The following is a 20,791-nucleotide window of genomic DNA, read 5'->3' on the forward strand; positions in this document are numbered from 1 at the left end:
TGTGTTTACAGGAATATACTCTATTAATGCTTGATACGCTCCGCACCAACAAAACTACTACAACAAAATGCATTGGTGGTCAGCACACAAGTTCATCGATTAGAAACCCCTTAATTTTTATAAACCTGGGTTCCGTGTATATACATGTTGGTTGCTGGTTATTTTTTTTTGTATATGAACAGAAATGTGCATGACCCCAATTGATTCATAAAGGCAATACGAGTATTTATTTCCAATGCTGTATCAGTGCATAGCAATATCTGTAACCAAATATTACTGACCATCCAAAGTTAAACAGAACTATTTACACCATGTGTGCACTTACTTTTTTTTTCTTTTTTTTTTCTGTGTATGTAAATGTGAAGTGTTCTGAATGTTTCCCAAGTAGCTCAGCTGGCTATGACACTAATAAAGCTCCCTAATAAAGGTTCAGAAAGTCAAGCAGGCCTGAAAATAAAGCTTCAGAAGTGAACAGATCTAACAGTAAATAAGTAACAGCTAGAACACCCTCTTTCCCAAATCAGCCGAGCACTTCTCAGGGTCGAGTACTAGCTGGAGAACAATTTAACAGGATTACAGAAGTATTGCTGTACATTTCAGCAGATGCTTAAGGGATTGTCTTGTCTTCCACATTTTCATTTTTGATGTGAATTCCGGTTCCAACCATGAACAACTGTACATTTTATTGTTGTCGAAATGTGTGCGCTTTCACTTCTCTGTGATGTGTTGTATATAGGTACATTATATATAAAAAGCTTGTTTTTAAGTCATCTGTGATTTGGTATATTCTTTTCTGACTAGGTCTAATAGGGACCTGTGTGACTAAAGTGTGTGTAATGTGTGTGTGTGTGTGCTGTGTATGGGCTTGTGTATATGGGTCTGGCTTGGATTACGGCCTGCTAATCCCTGAACTGTGGTACAGCTTTATGACCGTGACGTGTTCACTTCTTCTTTTCCCTTCTAACATTTTATTTTTATTTTTTCCTTTTCATTTGTGCGCACTGCTCCAAGCCAGAGCCCAGTGTGATTTAGTCATTGTTGCTCTGTGTTTAGGTTTCAGTGCAGCAGGTTCTTGTGCATGAGTCAGACTCTTCCTGACCACTTTTCCCCATTTCTAACACTACTTAAATATGGATTTAGAGAAGCTGTTGCCTTCGGATCAGTTCCTGAAATGCATGTGGAATTGAAATATGGTTAGTGAAAGGAAAGGTCAGATGTGTTTTGGGGGGAAATGAATCTGCTTATATGCACCTTGCATCCTGTGCTGTATTCAAGAAACTCAGCCTCTAGCGGTGAATGCAACAACAATGGAACATATTTCCCCCCCCCTTTAGATCCACTTTACATTTCTGGCTATTATGATAAAGCATTTTTTAATTTTCAAAATGTATCCTAAATTTATCTTGGTATAGCAGTGACATTTATCCAAAGTGTCCTTTGTAGGATTTTTGGGACATGACATTTACCTTTATGAGAGTATAATATAACATTTAGAGCTATAAGCACTTAAATTTCAGCTTGTAACGATCATTTATACCTGCTTTAAGTGTATTCTTGACCCTTTTTTATCAAATGAGTCCCATATCAGTCACTATGTGTTAGCTGGTAGTAGTTAATAGGTATATTTTCAACAGAAGCTGACCGTTTCTCTGAAAAACATTCACCAAATTTTTATACTGTATAGAGTTATCTTATTGATTGAAATGGGGCACTGGGTGGACAGGGTGGAGAAATTGGGCGTTAAGATGGGTCGGAATGGTTGAGTGTTGAAGTCATTGGGCTTGGGATGAAATAGTTGGGCATTTAGGGGATATGGGAGAACAAATGGGGCATTATGAAAATAGTGAGTTTAAGAGTGGGATGCTGAGAAGATTGGGTAGAGCAATGGACATTATGGAGGTGGGGTGGAGTAACGAGGGGTTGAAAAGGTCTGGGGATCGTAAGAAGTTTTGAAGGCTTGATTTAAAAGTGTTTTGAGGCGACGGATCGGGAGTACTGAGATGGTCCAGGGCACTGTTGTTAAAACACATTTTGTTAGGTACCTAGTACACAATACAGTACAGTATCAGTATGTGCTGATGCCAACACCTAAAATAATCATTATTTAATGCGTTCTACATATTTCACAGTTTGAATTGGTGAGAAAAGGGAAAGTGTGGAATTTGTTTAGATGCTGTGCCAGGGTGTGCCCAGGAAAGGATTATAACATTTCAGCTTGGAGAAAGATCGTCATCATGAGGTGGTCCCGTTTTGAGAAATAAAGCCGCCCCGCTCGTGTGCTGGCACTGTGCTGCCTGTGGAAGCAGGACTGGATCAAAATGCCTGCGAGCACTCTGTGTGTCGTTTGTTATTCCCCTCACACGCCTTTCGGTTTGCCTTTCTGACATCCCCTCCATCCTGTATGCTGATGCCTATCCCCTCCGGCTGCCGCTGCTTGAGATGTGACAGTTACCTGAGACTCTGCTTCTTAAGACAGGCAAATTCTTTTTGTTTTCCGTTCTCCTCAAGAGCGTCCTCTGAGAATAGAAAAGATTGGCATGTTTGTCTTGAGTTAAAAGCAGCGGTGGGGGAAGAAAAGCCACCAGAAAGCATCGCAATTTGAGAGGATGCGCACTTATAAACACGTTAATATTCTTTATGTAATTCCAAAAGTTGGAAAGAAAAGCCAAGGTCAAACCCAAGGTGCTGTCGCCTCTGTAAAACGGATCAAAAAACAGCTCAGAAGGTTTAGCGTTTGCTTTGTTTCCTTTCACAAAAGGATAACCGGCTATTAAAGGCAGATTAAGCTCCCTGGACAGGTCCAGATGAACGTGACGTCATGTCGAGAGGCCTCCTACCTCAAGGCTTGCAAAATGTATGCTCCTGCTGTCTTCCGCCTCGCCATTAGAGTGGTATCTAAATGACAAGCAGATAGTGTAGAGTTACCACACTGCGTTCCTGTAAGCCGGGGAGAAAAAGAGGATCAGGTACAATGAGCCATTCAATGAACCGACGCTGGCTTATGCAATCCAGTTCATCACAACTCATGTTATGCAGTAGGCAAAAACTGAAAAAAATGGTTGTCTATTGGACTGGCTTGTTATGCAAATCTATGGGTTTACGTTGCATTGCAGGAGTTACACACTCAGCCATACCCTTAGTAAAGTTATAGCTAGTAGTGCGGAGTAGTTAGGACTGTCGTCGTTGCAGCCACGTCCAGGTACCAGCACACGCTTGTCTAAAACGAATTTAAAATGAACTGCAGTGTGGGTTTTTTTCCCAGCTATTTCTGGCTCACACACATTGCAAGTGGGTGATAGGTTGAAGGATGAGCGTTTCGCAGAAAACACAGCAGCATGACTCAAGTTGTACAGCAGGCCCTCTGACCACATCGCCCAGAGGCTTTAGTGCGTCTGGGGAAGCACACATACACTTTCAGGGGCTGCATGCCACAGGAGTTTATCAGTAGCACTTGGACAACCACTTATGTACACTGTTTCATGGTTTATAAAGGGGGCACAAAGGGTTCTCTCTGTAAATATAAAGAATCTTCACATAATGTGAAGGAGCTGTTCAAATTTAAAGAGGTTCTATCAAGAAAAAATATTTTTTATAGACATTTTGCACATACCTTTGGGTAACTGGAGTTTCTTCCAACCCACAAACTGTCAGATAAGACAACCCCTGTCAGTCTCTTGTGAGCTGCCTGGGAGAGAAAACAGGATTCAACATGCTGGTCAGATTTGGCTTGGCTTGCAATGTCACAAGCTATATCATTATAAATATATTCAACCCCATTTGATACGCTCCACCCACTAAAAGGAAAAAAATTAAGGTTAAATTATAATAAATATATATAAGATTTTATTTTCTTGAAGGAAATAATCAACAGTACCTTTTGATTAAATACAAATAACAATGGGTACAAAAACATACTTAATATACAATTAAAAAAAATGAATTTATAAAATTTAAGACAGCATTACCTCTAGCACACTTGGCGGCCATCTTTGCAACACCACCAACAAGACCAGACTTCCATCTCTATAAATGAGGAGAGATCAGATTACTCAAAAATAAAGGTCAAATTGTTGTTCTAAAAACATAATATATGTCACTGATAAAATCTGACATACATATGCTTGAATATTTTATTATGTTTGGCTTAATAATTAAGTTTTGGCCAATATAGGGTATTTTCCACACATGCATGTCACCCCCTCACCAATTCACAGCATAAATAGTAACTGATGGGCTGTTTTACTTTTAATGTGAACTCAAAGTAAAGTAACTATTAGCTAGCTAGTGTAAACAGGACCACAATAGTAAGCTTTTAAATCTTAAAAAATAAAATGACAGAGCATGCAACAGACACTTCATTAAGCCTATGTGGTACAGTGTTAACTTAAGGAAACAAGGTATAATCGTTTCTTTCTAAAACCTCATTATTATGTAGAGGTGCTTTGAAACTTAAAACTGTTTTTTACTTATGTCCAAAGTTTTTACAGTATCTCCAGTCCTGGGTACCCACAGCCCTGCAGAGTTTCACTTTAGTTTCAACTCAGCTGATCCAACTCATCAAAAAAGTATCAAACCCAGTGTGAGCTGGATCAGGTGTTCTCTGCTTTGGGGACACCCGATCCAGTTCATGAAGGGTTTGGCGGTTTGGAAATGTGCATGCAGGCAGTTCGCCAAAACTGGAGTTGAAAGCAGATGCTCAAAAGAACCACTTACTACAAGGTACTTTAAATGTACTAAAAGGAACAAAAATGGCAGAGATGCTCAATATTTGTTTTAGCAATGTTTCACTACTCTATTTGTTGGCAAATCAGATCAAAACCACATTTGGATGGGTTATATGCGGTTACAATTGAATTTGTACAGATGTATCTGAGTCGGGACGCTCTGGACAGTCAAGTCAGATTTCAATGTGTCTTTTGTGTCACAACAAAGAATAAGCTTATCAAATCCAGAGTGATGAATGTTTAGGGTCCAGAAAGATCACCAGTTAAGGTTAGTGAGCTCTCTAGGGTGGTACTAGGATTGGACACACCTGTTTCATGGAACTGTTTTGAGAAATGCTTGCGGTACCTTTATTTGTAAGAGTATAGGGTTTATTTTAACCCACTGATGGTGGTTCATGAAAGTTCTAGGCTTACAGAAAGTTTGTCCTAAGGTAACTTCATATTCATTTAAAATTCTTATATTAAATAATGTCCTCTTGTTTCGTTAATGGGATAAAAGTATTCAAGAGATGTACTTGACTTTTCTTGTTTAGATTTTCTTAAGAGTAATCAGTGCTAGACATTGATTGAAATTGCATAAAAAGTGTTGTTTAGGGATTAAGCAATAAGAAATCATTCTGTAACTGAAAACAACCAGGAGAGAGACTTAAAAAACAAAAGCCCATTGTTGCATAAGAGCCCCCCTTCTTTAGTAACAGCTATTGGACTGCATGGATGTAATTTCGATGACATAACTATGCTGTTACAACACAAGAACAGTGAAAATTTTAAGGTGGAGTACAATAAATATGGAATATGATATGGAGTGATGCAATATTGTGCTGCCATGCTCATTTTAAGACTTTTTCCGCCCCTTTTATGCATCCTGGAGCATCTATGAATTTGCTATCCCATAGAGGAATGGAGGAGAAGAGCCTCCACCCTGCTCCCTCCCCCTCGGGCAATCCCCTCTCAAATCCTAGCTTTAATTGTGGCGTACTAAGCTAGGGACCGGAGTAATCAGATCAGAGATGAGAGCTGCAGGCACACACAGAGACAGAGCGCCAACGCTGGATAAAAAAAAAACAAGCCCTGATTGAAGTCGACTAGTCCCCGCTAGTAAGTAAGTGAGGCAGAGTGTGAGAGAAAGGGAGAGAGGGAGAGAGGAACAGCCGTGAGAAGGAGTGGGAGGAAGAAAGCACCAGAAAAGGGAGACAGTGCAGTGTGAGAGGGGGAGCAAGAGAGAGAGAGAGAGGAGAGAGGGAGGAGGGGCGAGAGGCGAGGAGGGATGGAGAGACAGGAAACGTGCAACAGCCACTGAAACTGGAAAGGCAGGAAGAGTGGAGGAAGGAGAGGAAAACGGAGGCCCTCGGCCAAGCGCAGGGGGCAATGGGCAAGGAGGAAAAGCACATGTGCTTCTGCAGGAGGAGGGAGGGAACGAGGGAGGGAGGGTTTGCCTGCAAGGATCCAGCAGGAAAGAAAAACACTGGGATAATATCAGAAACAAGCAGGGACAGGAAACAGTGAAGGAGAGGGTGGAGGGGGCTGGAGCGGCGCAAACGCCAAGGGGAAAAAAGTTTTACGGCTCAGGCAAGAAGGGACTTCAACAAGAAAACTGTCCAGAAGGAGTGGCTGGGCTTCGGATGCAGGTGGGAAGGATGCATCTGTCTAGGAACCCACTCATCTGCTTCTATCAAGCTCTCTGATACCAGAGGAGTAAGTACACTGAGAAAAACACTGGACCCCAGTTCTTCTACAATGGTCTACAGAAGCGGACCAAGATGGACCACTCTGCAGAGACTGGAAAAGCACCTCCCAAGTACTTTTGAACCTGAGGACAGCGACAAAATGAGTTTCCACAGATCTAAACGGACGCTCCGCAATGGATTTAGTCACCATTCCAGCTTATCTCTGGCCACCCTGGAGTGCCACGCACAGCTAGTTACAACTGGTGAAAGCTGTCAGACTAGGTCCAGCACCTTAAGGTGGGGCAAGTGTCAGAGGCTGCAACACAACAGCGCCTCTGTGAAGGACTGCTTGAGAGAATGCGGCTTTGTGACCAACCTCCGCCAGACCCAGACACCCCTCCCTTCAAGGAAATGTGCTCTGGAGTTGCCGACACAGTTCATAGGTCAAAGAAACTGTGGAGTGCCTGTTTGCATGGAGGACCAACAATCCAGCTCTGTTACTAAGCCACAGCCTTCAGGGCAGGCTGAGGCAAACCAGCACACCTTTGACAGACAACCCAGACTGAAATCCAACTGCAGTAGCAATCAAGAACACTCCAGCGTTGACAGAATTGAGCAGAAGTCAATGGGACACATGGTGGAAGATGGGGATGGGCCCAGGCCCACGCATGAAGTTATTTTCTCTACAGAAGTTCCACAGAACACCACCAGAGAACAAGGCCTGAGCGAAGAGGAAAGTTACGCTTTTAGTTCCAAGAATTCACAGAGGATTCTTCGGGACCAGATTTGCAGAGTGGTTGTGAATCTTGAGGAAGTTCTCCGGGGCTTGAAAGAAGTGCATCTGGAGATGAAAGAGGTAAAAGGTTTAATCTATGGCTTTGAGGCAATTCCTTAATCCTGCTCCTGGGGATCCACAGCACTGTACATCTTCAACTATTCCCTGCATTAACACACCTGATTCGGCTCACCAACTGATTATCAAAACCTTCATGAGCTGGATGGTCCAGGTGTGTTAGGGTAGAAAATAGTTGAAACTGTAGTGTAGCACTATATTGCTGTGGGTGCCACATGTTACTCATTAGTTGCTAAAACAGGTGTGACCCCTCAGGGGTAGATTTGCATCAGTCCAGATGAGAGAATTTCTTAGAATGACCCTAAGAGAACCTGTTTTAAACCAAATATGCTTCACATACTTTTACGATAATGGAAGGGATATACAACTGAGAGGCAAGAGGGGAACAAATTCAAAGAAAAAAGGCTCTATCTGCTCCATTTCTCAGACAAATGCAGTGCTTTTTAGGGATGCTAGGCTGCACCTACTTTAGCGTCCCCTTAGCAGGCTAGAGTGGAGAGAGAGAGAGCGGGGCAGCTGGAAGGCAGGACAACTGCCTATTTTTAGTTCCACGCTGCTGCGTCCTAATCTCGTTTACACAAAAGCGTCCCAACGGCGTCCTTGATGTTGCCTGCATCCATGTGGCACCCTGATTGTTTTGGTGTTGTAAAACTGGGAATGGGTTCAGGACTGCGGGCTAGTACAAACATGGGCTGGTAGGTGGTGTTACGGTTGAATGAGGCTGCTGTATTGTGATGCCAAGCCTCTTTCTCTGAACCCCAGGTGGTCCAACAGATTGACCAGCTGACCTCCAACATTGACCTAGGAGAGGAGGATGCCAAAGAGTCTTGTGGCGGTTCCAGCTCCAGCAGGAGAGTGCTTACAGCAGAGGAGGCACTCAAGCAAACAGATCCCAAGATTCACCCAGGCAGAGACACCTCTGAGCCATCTAACAGCCCCTCCCATATCCCTTCAACGGTGCCAAGGGCCAAGAAAAGGTTTCAGGCATCTACCAAAGGCCAGCCTGGGGAGAAAAGCACTCCTCGTTTGCCTCCACCAGCGTACCCAACTGGACACTCTGGCACAAACAGTTTAGTGCGGAAATCAAATCATGGAGTGACAGAAAGTAAGGGATCCAAGCCAGAGGCTGCTAGAGGCCACAAGAGCCAGAAGCCACCTCCTTATCCTTTTGGCAGCAAAGCTGAAAGGGCAAATAAAGGGAAAGATCCAGACCTGAAATCTCCCCCTTACTCGAACAGGCGGAAACTGCTCTCCACCACTGTCTAAGGGGGCAGCTGCTTCGGGGCAGCCGGCTAGCGGAAGATTACTCACCAGCTTTGGAAGAAGCCGGTATCCAAGGTGATGGGCACCGTTAAGTAAGTATGGTCTAAGAGTCCCTGAGTGCTGCAGATTGATTCAGAGCCTCAATTTTCTACCATAACTCTTGAGTGCCACATGTGTGTTAAATATGGAACACAGTGGGGTACAAACCATTTTCAGAAGTACTGTTTGAATGCACTTAGTAAATTGCTGAGAAAGAAAATGTCAAAAGTACAAATGGAGACAGGGGGCATCTAAAGATTATAACTTCAGATAAAGCTGCAGGTCCAGAACACACTCATTGTTCTGTTGTCCTAATACCAGAACCATTTCTATCTAGTAAAGAGCTTTTAACCCGTGTTACTTGCGTTGTCACTGTTCACAAGCCACTGTTTACCTATAGCCTTGGCAAACAAATTCTTAGGGTTATTGGCAAACAAGATGCTCTTGGTGCACTGCATGTTTCCCTCTAGTGGTGATTAGAGTTCATAACATTTACTGCAGTGTAAAGCACAGAACATTAATCTAAACACACTATAGTCCTTAAATGATATAAAAATCACTTCTATACATTCATTTTAAGGCACTCCCTCTTATAAAGCAGAGTAAATGGAGCCCAGCTGCATGTTTTAGCTTTAAATACTGCCCGAGATTAATTGATTAGCATCTGGAGGAAACCCCAGATGGCAGAGCTCTGGCTTTCTGCCACAAGAGAATAAGAGGATGTTGTATTGTAAGAAACGCAATTATTTGTTAAGACTATTTGCTGAAGTGAGTGGAAAAGTTGTGCAGTCAGCACTACAGCATTTTTAAAATGACTAATGTGCTAAAGTGGCTAACAACGGCAGAATGCTAATACTGAGCAGAGTTCCTCAGGATGCTAATTGGATGCTGCTGGCTTTCACTACTTATTATCAGCATTAGCATTTCCTTTAGCCTTCCTTTATCACACAGCCCTCATAAATTGAAAAAGAGGATAAAAAAAATAAATAAGCTGCGGCCCCTGATAACGGGTGAATTTATTTATTAAAATATGAATACACAGTTCATTAGTCAGGACGTGAAAACAAAACAAAAAAGAAAGAAAAAATATCTGCTAATGTAAAATCCTGGCATGAATTCTCTTACTGTTTTCCATCCCCAGATAGACTGAGAGAGACCGGAGAAGCTGAAGAAGAACTCACCAGGAACAAAGGACACCTAGACAGAATCAGTATGTATGATATATATAATGTTGAAATACAATCCTTAAATGTACTCCACATGGCATTTTTGAGCATATAAGACCAGTCCTTGACTGGAAAGAAGTGCTAGAGGGGAAACTGGTGGTTTTGTTTTGGGGGAAAAAAGCTGAAAATAGATCCAACCATCACATGTTTTTAAGATACCTTTGTAAAAATGCACACATTTTTCAATACAAAAGAAAAGCCCAAGGAAAATATTAATCTTTGATATCTGATATCTAGATCACTTCATGCTGTCCCTTATACATCATCAGTCATGTTTATTGCAAGATACAATTTCTACAAGTCTCTGATAAAAGTCTTTTAACAATTTGTTGAGTTTTGCTTTAGAAGGTCTCTTCATCTCTTTCTCTGGCTTGGTTTCCATTGCTCAGATGTCACAGGAGACAGGAGATGTTCAGTGATGGAGCTTCATTCAAGAACTCTCCAGAGCTTCAGCTACCCATCTTCTGTGTACAGTAGCAGAGTGGGAATGTTGGGGTTCAAGCAATCAGAGCTCATCATGGCGCGTCCGACCAATGAGGGTCAGCTTTGAGAGTTCAGCACGGAATTTACCGTCCTTGTGGGTCACTGAAAGAAACCACAAAACGTGAGAAACCATAGAAATGTGACTGCAGGTGCTACCCTGGTGTTAATCGTACTGTGAGCCTGAAGTCATGAAGAGGAGACATAAGAAGGAGAGGTCTTACCTGTAGTATCACCTACTGCGTACTCCTCATCCTTTAGAGGAACATCCTTCTGACCTCCAACAGCTGCCTGGGACTGAAAGAGAGAGACCGAGGGAAAGAAAAAACACTGAGAAAAAGAGAAATGATTGATGCCAGAGAGCAAGAACACCACAAACACCTGAGAAATCGAATCGCATCTGTTGAGTTTTTATTTCTTTCAAGAAATAATAAAAAAATAAAAAAATAAAAAAAGGGGTCTGCCACAAAGAACAACACTACTGACTGCAATGATTTTGATGAGGACATGCTCTGCAATACCTCCCAAGAGCCTGCATGCTCTGAGCTTTTGATCCGAGATGACAAGATTTTATGATTTAGATTAAGTTTTGATCTAGAGCCTCCATCAAACAGACCGACTATCGCACAGACAGGTTTAACACATGCTGATTTTACCAGTTATGATGTATTTTAAAACTGATGATGTATATAAAGACTCTGGTTTAGGTATTTTGCGCTGATGCCAATATTCAATATTGTTCATTTAAAGGTCTGTTGTGTTTTTGAACACAAACAGAAACTGAAACATGTAACATTTGCAATAAAAAAGAAAAATATGTATTTTTTTTCACAGTAGCTCAAAATCACTTATATGCAATAAAAGAGGAATTTCCAACAATTCTTCTGTTTGCTTAATTAAATGGTAAATATATTCACAAGTAATGTTTTTTTATTCAAATTTAAGCATAGACTTACCAGGTCAGAACTAGTGGTAGCATGGTTTAAATTTTCCATACCAATACACATACTGACATTAATCAGATAAAGACGCATCTTTTCCCCTTTCTTAAACTAAGCTGTCAATAATACATATGTCTGAATGCACCAAATATTCTACTTCCCTATGAAGTCTCAAATGTAGGCCTGAACACATGAAGGCTTGGATTTTAGGATTAAGCAGTTATGTGATGGTGCATGTTAATGAATAAATTCAGATTTCAGTCATAAGGTGTTCACTATGGTGGTGAATGGATCAGGACACAGCTTTTAACAGCTTTAAAGATCTAAAATAAGTTACAGATAGAGGAATATACTGTATAATGGTTCCCTAAGAAACCATTACTTTCAACTATCATTATGAACATTGTATATAAAAATTAGTAGGTTTAGTGGTGGATCAGAAGGGTAAATAAAATAAACTACATAGTCTTCCTGACTACATTCATATTGTAGTCGTGGTGTCCCCTGGTTCGAATCACCACCACTGTGAAAAATCTGTGGTAGATTTCACACCAAACCCAAAACCATTGATAAATCAATAATTTACCTCTTTACATCAAAGCATCAATCTGACACCATTAATTTTAAATAATTATCTGCAAAATAGTGGCATTTTGAAATCATTGTGCGTAAATAATCTCAATTACATCTTGTTGCAACCGACTGCATGGTCCTACGGTAACTTATGACACTGACAGGCTTGCGAAGGCTAATGAGGAATGCACTGCATCTTGACTGAAGTACACAGAATAAGTGATACTCACATATGCACTGGCATACTCAATCTTAGCTCCTTTAATCTCTGCTTTGAACTGCGTGAAAAACAAGTAGGATTTCCCCTGGGGCCTTTCATTAAAAAGAAGAGAGGGAGAAGGGGAAAAAATCAATAAGCTTCTTTTCATCTCAAATACATGACAATATATGAAAACAAAGACAACCTCAAGACATCATCACGGCATTTCAGAAACACAAATAACCTGCATCTTATCACTGCTTGTTTTATAACAAAAGTGCTAAAATGCTAAATATCCAAACAGAGAATAAAAGCAGGCAGCCACTAATTACCATTATGCTAATGCTTTATGCTAACTGGTGCACACAAACTTCTACTCGTTTATCTGCCTGCTGAAAAATTCAGCACAAGACCTGCTTTTCCTGATAGCAATTTTTTATAGGTCCAGGCTAGTCTTTGATGGTCAAGGTGATTAAAAGGCTTGTAATTTGGATGAAAACATACCATATGTGTGTAAACCTGCTGTTTAAACTGGTTGACCAGTTCAGCTCTCACCAGCATACTAATGTTATGATTGGAGTTTGATAGACTAGCTGTTACACCAGCATGACCAACCTAACCTGGTCATATTGGTGGACTAGTGTGTTCAGGCTCGTCAATCAATGTAAATCATGCTGGTTAACCAGCTTGATAACACTGGTCATGTTGGTGGAGGTGGGCAATATGACAGTATTTTTACGTATTGTGATACATTTTCTTACTGTATAGATAACATTCTTCAAAACATTCTTTAAAGCTTCAAAGAGTGTAAATTAGTGCTGTTTAGTTTGATAAGATAAATCAAAAAGAGGAAACAATACGAGAGCATTTAAATAGTAATATATTAAGAATCGGTCTCTGTGTACTGATACTTGCAGTATAATGCAATATGTTTTAACATTTTTACCACATCATTCTGCTCTACTGGTAGACCAGCTAAACCATCAAACTCAAACAAACAAAATCACACTGTACATGCTGGTTAAAAGCTGAAGCCAGTGCTATTAGCTATGTAAGCATATTAGCACCAGGCTGTCTTTAATAACAGAACAAGTTCAAGAAGTGTATGCAATGTACACTTTCTAAATAAACTGTAAACATCTGTGACCTTATGCACTGAATTTTAAGCTGCTGGTGGTCTGGGATAACTTCAAAAGCTGCAGTGGCGGTGCTGGAGCTCCACTCTGGGATTTATTACACCTACCTCCATACTGAACAAGAGAAGAGTCTGTCATCATCGCTCAGACCCACACTCATCTGCCATTGCTGCAGGGAACACACATACACACACAAACAAATACAGAGAGACACACACACAGCACAGCACAGCAAAGTCAGAAACCAGCTTTACATTAGTGCATTCTCCAAATCCACAGAGAGGGAACACAGCCAAAGGGGGTTAGAACTGATGAGTAATATTACTGAATTGCAACTTCTACTGCAGACTGTGTATAAGAGACGGGTGTTATTCCATCAAGGACTTTTCAACGCAGGACATTTTGTACAAACCTGTAGTCTAATATATCTCACTGGACTGCTTAAAATACAGCAAATAATGCTATATTGAAAACTGCCTTCATTAATTAAATCTAATCTGTATTTCAGTTTTATAATGGTGGTGAATGACATCAGATTTCTTAAAAAAGTTTAATTCTTTTAAAAACTCATCACAAAAGCATATTTACACCAAATGATTATAAATACACTGTCTGCTGCCTGTGTTTTTGGCCTAAAACGCATCTTAAATCCATTCACGGTGAAAATCTAAATGCAGGGCACTGCATGGCAAAACAGTCATCATATAAATCACATGTTCTGCCACCATTTTACCACCATTGGCATTACATGTAAAAATAAGACATGACCTACACATTGAGTCTAGGTTCACTGGTGGTTTTAGACAATAAATATAATGGATACATAAATGTTGCAGTTTGTAAATCACTCTTACCTCATTGGTACCACCTTGAGAAGCATAGGTGAAGATGCATTCATACTCTTTCTGGAAAATAAAAACTTATGTTAGTGTTTTGGCTACATTATGAACTTTTAAACCCTATAAATAATTGATATAAATTATAACAAAGTAACAAGAATATCCTAAAATAAATCTACACACCTCCAGAACCAGGAATCATGCAGAGAAACTTGTCTCTAATCCTTCACACCACCTGTTCCTATGGGTTCCCTTCAGGCCAGTGTTTTAGCCAATTGAGGATAAAGACCACCAGAATACAGAGGCGCTTCTTCCCACATTCCATCACACTCATGAACAGTTGAGCACTACAACACAATAGAGTTGCACGGTGTACCGAAGGTTCGATTCTTTTTCGATACTACGTCATCACAAACGATTCGGTTCTTTAGCGTTCGATGCTTTCGATACTGTATATAGCCCAGTCACTAGCTTCAAATGAGTCAAATTAGTAGGCGCGATTTGATTCAGTTCATAAGAAAACTGATTCACACCGCAGCAGTCGGTGTGGCAGGATTCAGATAAACTTAGTGTTCTGAACAAATGAATCGATTCACGCGCAAGCCAGCAGAGCAGCAGCGAGTGTAGAATGGCGACGGCTAAAATAACAGATGTCTCTCGTCCGCGACTTGTGGACAAAACGGGCGCGAGGAGTGAAGTGTGGGAAAATAGTCTGAGATGTAGGCATCTGTTTTTTATTTATATTTTTATTTTTAAATAAAATAACGAAAACTGAAAGTGAAACTAAACTACTTTATTTATTAGCGCTGTTTTCACTCCCGCAGTTGTACAGCGGGGGGTGTTGTGCCGATTCTGTCCGCGAAGCGGGAGTCGGATTCAGTAGCGGATTCGGCACAAGCGCGGCGGCACCTCGCGGTCCGCGGTGTTAGTTGTAAGCGCTCGCGCTAGCCGCAAAATACGACAGAAAACACTGAGGGAGCTGCAGACTTATGTGTGGGACTAGAATATGAGCACGAGGAGATAAAAGAGAACCTTGACCTGTGAGTAGCTCACATCAGAACACCAAATCTCTCTCTCTCACTCTCGCTGTGTCTCTTTCTTTGTTTCTCTCTCTCGCACGTGAACGCCTCCGCGTTTGACCTGCAGCAGTGTGTTTAGCTGTTCTTAAAAATCATTTTAATTAAATAATAGTTCTATGCTTCTATGTTACAGTGTTATTTAACATAATAGCAGACAAGCACCCTGATCTCTACAAAGAGCTGAGAAGTCGACAGGTTAGTGGAGTTAGTCAAGATACACTCTGTCTGTAGCTTTACTAAGATTTACTAGCGACTGCTTATTAAAAACGGTAAACGGTTGATTAATAAAACGGAGCAGTGAGTGTTAAAATGAACATAACATTGTAATGTTCTTCTGTCTCTTTATTTTCCTTATTCAGAACTTAACTTCTGCCCGCCCGTCAGGTTCACATAGTCAGGCTACCATTACCTCTGGTTTTAGTTTTAGTTTTTAGGAAGTGTTTAGATAATTATGTTATAGTTAAGGTTATAATAACGAAACTTGTTTTTTGTTCAAATGTTTCATTTTAGAATAAAAACGTTTGCACCTATTGTTCAGTGTTCAATCTAGTTCAGTCAAAAATAAACATTTTATGTTCAGATATTTTTGTTTTTTTTTTTCTTCCAAGTATCGTTTTGGTATTGAGAATCGTGATACTACAGTTGGTATCGGTATCGAAGTCAAAATTTTGGTATTGTGACAACCCTACAACACAACATTCTGAATACATGGCTATTACATACATACATAGCCACACATACCATCCATATCCGGGGCATCCTCTCTCACTCTCACTTCCTTATTTATCTGTAACAGTACCTTAGATTACTCTATAGTTACTGTCTAAATGAATGATTCTTCTGTTTTCCAGATTTATAGATTTATAGATTCAGTCTGAACTGCATCATTTACTGCTGCACTCACTACTTTACTGTAAATATACAATTCGGCACATGTTAAATGTACAGGTTGTGTGAGCGTGTGTGTCTAGGATGGGTATATCTGTTAGTGTGAAATGTTGTCAAAACAAACCAAACAAAAATTCTTTGTTTGTGTAAGCGCACTTGTCCAATAAAGTCAGTTAGATTCTAATAAAGAATATGAACTAAAAACTAAAACGTTTAAGGGATTAATGGAATGGAAAGGGAAAATGGATTGGAAAAGGAATTAATTGTTTCTCTCTAATTTATAATCATTCCAATATTAGTATTATTCTAAAAAAAAAAAAAAAACTGTACTCCCCAGATATAGCTTTAAAATATTCCATATATACAGCCTTTTGAATAATCTTTTACCAACAAAAAAAAACTATTCACCCAGAGGAAGTAAATAATATCAAAATACAGTATTACAGTAATACATAGTTTAGACTAAAGGTGCAAGGTTTGTATTTTGAGGTCAGTTATTGTATAAAACTGTATACAATTTCAGTAAAGTGTGTTTCCATTCATCTGTGGTTTGTAACCTGGTCTGCAGTATAAAAGGTCCTTTATCTACTCCAGGTTCCAGTCAGCACACTGACGCCAACAGGAGCAAGTAGTGAAGACCGAATCCTGAACGAATCAGCTCTTTTGAACTAACTCTTCCTCAGTCCAATTCAACAGACTGCCTTTTTGTAGCATGTACCATGGTTATATATGTTACAAGATAAAGACTACAAATAATATATTTTTCTTAACAAATTATCAACTTAATAAAACACGTAATTTACTTTTTTTTACTGTTATGAGTTACTATTACTGTATTCATTTTGTTACATGAAGCAGATAATAATGGAAAAGGTCTTAGAAGAGTTAATAGCTCAAAACACTTTTTAAAAGTTGAGATGAAATGTTTTCTTGTGTGGTATTCTATTAATCTACAGTTAGGCATTGTAACTGTTGGAATTCAACAACATAGCACAAACAGTAAGGAAAAATGTGTTTGGTAGATTTTTTCTTCTTGACATTAAATTTTATACTGATGGAAAGCTTCTTAATTTCCTTTTAATTCCTAATTTCAATTTTCAGTGCTAACGGCATACATAGAACACTTCCCACGTTATCGTATTAACCTTGACTGAATTATTGTGATCATACCACAGGTCCATTTTTGATGTTTATTGAAATATTTTGAGTTAAAGAGGACGAGAAAATATGATCTGTTTGGTTATGAACTCTTCGTGAGTTAAAATAGTTCTATTGCTGTTCTGTTTGTAGCTGTGCTGTTTGGCTGGTAAGCACCGCATCATTGCTAGGTTACCTGTATGTGGCGGAGTAATACATGGAGAGCTTCGGTTACAGTGCATTACCTGCTGATATCGGCACTCATAGAACACTTCTCAGCCAATCACATAACAGGGTCGGAACTAACTGTGGTATAATAGATATTATTCCATTGGAAAGCCTGTTAATTTCCCTTTTAAATTAGATCACATTTGTAAGGAACAAGCATTTGTGGGCTAAGCAGTCCATGAAAAACTTAATAAAACTAAATATGCTCTGCCATTGACTCATTTTGGTGTATTCTGTATTCTGTACGTATCACAAAACTGAATTAATAACTTTTTCTAAGAACCACTCCACCTCCCTTTCTTAGTGATGCACTATATAGCTACAGTAGGACATGAAATGTCTGCTACAATCCAATAATGTGAATTTATAATTAATCCACAGGAGAACTATGGCTAAGACTGGAGACAACAGGAGACCATTTAAGATTAAACTATGATTCACACTGGGTGAACAGTGCGTTCGATTCATTCATACGAATAGTTTGAAGGAATCGGTTCAGTGAAATGACCGAGTCACCGAAGCTCCGCCTCTAAACCAATGAAAAGCTGACTTGTGGACGTCCAGCACTGGCGATTTTTTGAAGACACAAGAACCTGTTATTCAGGATTTAAAATAATAAAATGCCACATATTGTTAAAAAAAATAGTCGGTTTAATTGAAATTATTTTACCTGCTTTGCCTGTTTTATAGGTAGCTACAGAAATGGCACTAGGACAACTGAAACTATACCTAACTAACGAGCTTACTTTAGGCTAGTTTAAGCTCTTGTGTGAGCATGGTTTACATGTTAAAACGTTTTAAATGTACAGCTAGGGAATTAAAAGATATAACGTAGACGTTAAATATAAGTATAATTAAATTAGGTTAGCTAACGCTAGCTAGTTCCTGGACAACACAGCACACACTGTTTGCTAGCCATCCAGGTTAACCTAACAACTCAATGAAAGGCAAAGCCAAAACATTTTATTGCAATTCTGCAATAAAAGTCCCACATGTTTTACGTAGATATTAAGAAGAATAATCCAGTAACACTCATCACAAATCTCCAGCTCCAGCTACTCATCTCCCCGCACGCCTGACAGCTGGGTGAGCTTTACTTACAATCTTTTCGGAGAATGAGTGCACCACTCCTCCCGGTTTCACGTTAAAGTCCACAGTTTTAGCGCTCTCACCAGAGGCACAGACAAACCCCAGCGCGGACAATAAAACCAGCAGCTTTCCCCAACCCGAAACTGCAGCCTTCATGCTGTTACTGAGAGCCATGACGATGTTTGAAACCGGCAAGCTAAGCTAAGCTAGGCTAAGCTAACGCTTATTTGAACGGTAGTTAAGTTACGGGCGCGTCCCATTCCAAAATGACTCGTCAAACCTGTCCTCCCTACTCACTACTCCCTATCCACAACTCCCTTTTAGTACTTCCTATACCCTACTCCCTACCACTACTCCCTACTCACTTCTCCCTACACACTACTTCCTACCCACTGTCCTCTATTCCCTACTCACTACTCCTATCCACAGCTCCCTTTTAGTACTACCTATACCCTACTCCCTACTCACTACTCCCTACTTACTTCTACCTACACACTACTTCCAACCCCCTGTCCTCTACTCCCTACTCACTACTCCCTATCCACAACTCCCTTTTAGTACTCCCTATACCCTACTCACTACTCCCTACTTACTTCACCCTACACACTACTTCCTACCCCCTGTCCTCTACTCCCTACTTACTACTCCCTATTCACAACTTCCTTTTAGTACTCCCTATTCCCTACTCTCTACCACTAATCACTACTTCCTACCCCCTGTCCTCTATTCCCTACTCACTACTCCCTATCCACAACTCCCTTTTAGTATTCCCTATCCCCTACTCCCTACCACTACTCACTACTCTCTACTCACTTCTCCCTACTCACTACTTCCTACATCTATCCTCTACTCCCTACTCCCTATCCACTACTCACCACTTCCTACTTACTACTCCTACTACACTTCTCCCCACTCTCTACTCATTTCTCCCTATTCACTGCTCACTTCTCCCTATCCCCTACTCACTACTACCTACTCACTACTTCCTACTCACTTCTCACTACTTACTTCTCAGTACTCTTTACTCCTTATCAGTTCTCCTTACTCTTTACTCCCTACTACTCATTACTCATTTATTACAGTAATTTTCATATAAAGCAGATATCCTACATCCTACCCAGCTTCTCTAGTGACCTTAAAGAAATAAAAATGTCAATACTGAATAAAAAAGGTCTTCCCTAAACATGGTCAGTTATTGACTGAAACAGGGAATTTTGTTAATGACTTGCCTGTAAAATGTAAAATGTTAGTAGGCTCTGACTGCTCTCTCTGAACAAAATTTTATGGATGTTTATTTTAGGATATATTGTATTTAAAGTGTATAAAATTTCCAACATTAGCTCTAGGCCCAATCCATGTCTATAAAACTGTACTTTTGTGCTGGAGTTCATGTTGGCCAAGGTCTCCTGTAGACATGTTCACTGTACATGACCTGCAGGCTGAACTCAACACTATATTGGCTGTGGAATTTCACTCCTTTCTGTCATTTTTAATGGCGCAGACGAGAGTGACCTGCAGGAAGCCTCCACAGTCTCAGTACGTTTAAGCAAACTCAACCAGTGCTGACCTGAGCAGGAGAAACAGCAGGCACCCGACTGTCTGCCAGTCAATCAACAGTGAATCACAGTAGTAAAATGTTAGCAGACTGTTAGACTGTTTTCTGTTGACGTTTCCTGATTTCTTGGCCCATCTCGTTCTCTCACTACTGTTTCACCTCCTTCTGTATGTTCACTAATTTATGCAATGAAAATGTTTAATGTAATTTCTTGTTTCCCAAAACATCTGAACAGGCTCCTTTAACTTTATGTTTACCAAAATCAGACAGTTCCTAGCTTTTAGCTGAGTGTCTGAATATACAGGACATTGGTGAATGTTGGACAACCTGGATTCATTAACGAAATTACTCTCAGCATCAAAGACTATGGAATTACTTTGATGGATAATGATGTTAAATTAAGTGTTTGAATTTAGTAAATCAAATAGACCAGCTCTTTTCCCATTTCTGGAGTTTATTATTATATTTACACAAAACATTTTAATGTACTTGCTTAGGTCAATAAGGCAAACATTTTTATAAAAGTTTTTTTTCAGTGATGCTTAATTTCCACAAATAAGAAAAAAATATAAAGACTTTGCTTACAACAACTTTTTTATTGGTTTTGTCAAATAAAAGAGAACAAGATGTAACTGTGACATGCACACAAGCAGATTACATACAGTACATAGCCTGTGCTTTAATATAAAAAGCTAAAATACTGACTGGATAGACATAAATATATAACAACAATTTCTGGAGCGTACTTCCAAAAAGATAGTTTAGGTAAGACATTAAAAAATTCCGTTTTATTTCACTTCTTTTTTATTTTAAGAGTGTACATGATATTAAAACATTTGACAAAGTAAATTACCAAACATCGTCTTTTATTTTAA

At 39.8% G+C, this 20,791-nt stretch overlaps 2 protein-coding genes across 2 annotated transcripts; one reads left to right on the forward strand and one right to left on the reverse strand.

The window, feature by feature from the left end:
• The first annotated feature begins 6,461 nt into the window (after positions 1 to 6,461).
• Positions 6,462 to 11,131, forward strand: LOC103036154 (uncharacterized). Its single transcript, XM_015605052.3, has 3 exons — positions 6,462 to 7,247; positions 8,007 to 8,599; positions 9,688 to 11,131. Exons 1-2 carry the CDS (start codon positions 6,462 to 6,464, stop codon positions 8,508 to 8,510), a joined length of 1,290 nt encoding a protein of 429 aa, XP_015460538.3. The 3' UTR covers positions 8,511 to 8,599; positions 9,688 to 11,131.
• On the reverse strand, positions 9,551 to 18,624 carry mydgf (myeloid-derived growth factor). The gene is made up of 6 exons (XM_007246201.4): positions 18,374 to 18,624; positions 13,956 to 14,006; positions 13,209 to 13,270; positions 11,997 to 12,078; positions 10,477 to 10,549; positions 9,551 to 10,357 (listed from the first exon to the last, which is right to left on the reverse strand). The coding sequence occupies exons 1-6, from the start codon at positions 18,533 to 18,535 to the stop codon at positions 10,278 to 10,280; spliced, it is 510 nt and encodes a 169-aa protein (XP_007246263.3). The 5' UTR covers positions 18,536 to 18,624; the 3' UTR covers positions 9,551 to 10,277.
• Between the last annotated feature and the right edge of the window lie 2,167 nt (positions 18,625 to 20,791).

Source organism: Astyanax mexicanus, chromosome 16 (assembly GCF_023375975.1).
Source record: "Astyanax mexicanus isolate ESR-SI-001 chromosome 16, AstMex3_surface, whole genome shotgun sequence".
In the NCBI taxonomy this organism is placed as follows: domain Eukaryota; kingdom Metazoa; phylum Chordata; class Actinopteri; order Characiformes; family Acestrorhamphidae; genus Astyanax; species Astyanax mexicanus.